The sequence below is a fragment of the Gordionus sp. m RMFG-2023 genome, chromosome 1 (genome assembly GCF_954871325.1).
Source record: "Gordionus sp. m RMFG-2023 chromosome 1, tfGorSpeb1-WG-v2, whole genome shotgun sequence".
NCBI classification, from domain to species: domain Eukaryota; kingdom Metazoa; phylum Nematomorpha; class Gordioida; order Chordodea; family Parachordodidae; genus Gordionus; species Gordionus sp. m RMFG-2023.
In genome coordinates this window covers 390280-391844 of record NC_088775.1, presented here as the reverse complement: position 1 = coordinate 391844, position 1565 = coordinate 390280, and the positions used below count along the sequence as shown (strand labels likewise).

Here is a 1565-nt window from a genome sequence, read left to right as displayed (position 1 = left end):
TTAGTCTATTTACGTTGGCTAGTGTACTGAAGAAAGATGTAATATATTCTTTTTTTTGTGAACCTTTTTAAAATTAGTAAAAATTTCAAATTAAGGCTATAATGGCTGGAAATATTTCTCGTTGTGAAAATTTTCTAATAAGTTTAAGTAAATTGTGTTTTTTTAACCACCAAAATATTTTTTGCAATGTGTCGCCTAAGTCTTGGTACTTACAAGTACTCTCAAAATATTTTGGAGCTGCAATTCAAATCTACAAATCATTTTCTTTATTCGGCATTTTGACAAACTTATTTATTTACAATGGCGGGATGCCTCGATCATATGAGGTTCAATCTAGAATTCTTAAATTTAGGCGAAAGACGTAATATTGTAGCATCTATTATATCTGGAACATTAGTATATAATAAATATATACCTTAGTGTTCTTAATGCCCAGTATATAAAGTTTTTTATAGGATGGTGGATACTAATAGATGCATCTGCTAAATATCCTAGCAAGCTACAATTTAATCATTCATATCATGTTTGTGGTGTAATAGGCACATTCGCTTTGTTCATGTACTAAACTTCTTAAAAAAAATACATTTTATTTAATCCTAAGGGTCAATTCAATATCAAATCAACAAGTATTAGGTGATTCATATTCCTCAGGATGCATGGGACAGAGAGGTTATAACAAGTCCAAATCATTAATCATAATTTGTAAAACAATTTTAGGTGCAAAAGCATGGCTATTTTTAGGATTTCTTTTGGCATTTGCAGCAATCATTTCAGCAACCTGGATATTGTTTGGTGCTTATGTTATACCACGTAACAATTTTTTTTGAATGACCTAAATATGCAATTTAAATAATAGAAAAATCACCGCAATGGCCAGGTGTTGCTGTATTTCTGCAAAATATTGCAATTTTTGCTAGGTATAATTTAAAAAAATATATGATAAATCTATGTATAAATTAGTTGCCTGGTATTTAAATTTATGCGAGCTGAAGATCAATTTTGACAAAAAATTAATACTAAATCCAGATATGCTTTTAATAGTTGAAAATATTAAATTTTTATATGTTTGGTAGGTGTCTATTTATTTAATTTTAGCATATTATATAGTTTAGTAATTAATTAAATATAGATATTAAATTTATTTTATGCAAAAATGTAGTAGAAATATTTACAAATTTTAAATATATTTTTTGTATAACCATTCTATTCAAAAAACATTTGAATTACTTAATATTTCTTCCTATCTTTAAATAATTAAAATTTAAATAGAATTGCTATAATTTTATTAATTATATATTGCATCTTCTTTACTTCTATCTTATAAAATATAAATACTATAGTAAATTTTTTCTTAGTTTTAATTATTTATATATCTTTGCTAATGTTAAAAAAGCACTGATAAATAGATTTCCAATAAAACTATTAAGTTCAGCTTAATCAAAAATTTTCTTGTAAACATTTTCTTTTTTGTTTAAAATTTTTCCTTAATAAACTATTATTAAGGCTATATCTAGTGTTGTTAAAAAGCCCAATTGGGGTCGATTTTAAAAAACGGCCCGATTAAG

The 1565-nt window shown here is 25.3% G+C and overlaps 1 protein-coding gene across 1 annotated transcript; it reads left to right on the top strand.

The window, feature by feature from the left end:
- Positions 1-288: 288 nt before the first annotated feature.
- Positions 289-1185, top strand: LOC135931714 (transmembrane protein 50A-like). The gene is made up of 6 exons (XM_065468986.1): positions 289-396; positions 446-558; positions 602-669; positions 718-810; positions 857-917; positions 961-1185. Exons 1-6 carry the CDS (start codon positions 301-303, stop codon positions 1001-1003), a joined length of 474 nt encoding a protein of 157 aa, XP_065325058.1. The 5' UTR covers positions 289-300; the 3' UTR covers positions 1004-1185.
- The last annotated feature ends 380 nt before the right edge of the window (positions 1186-1565 follow it).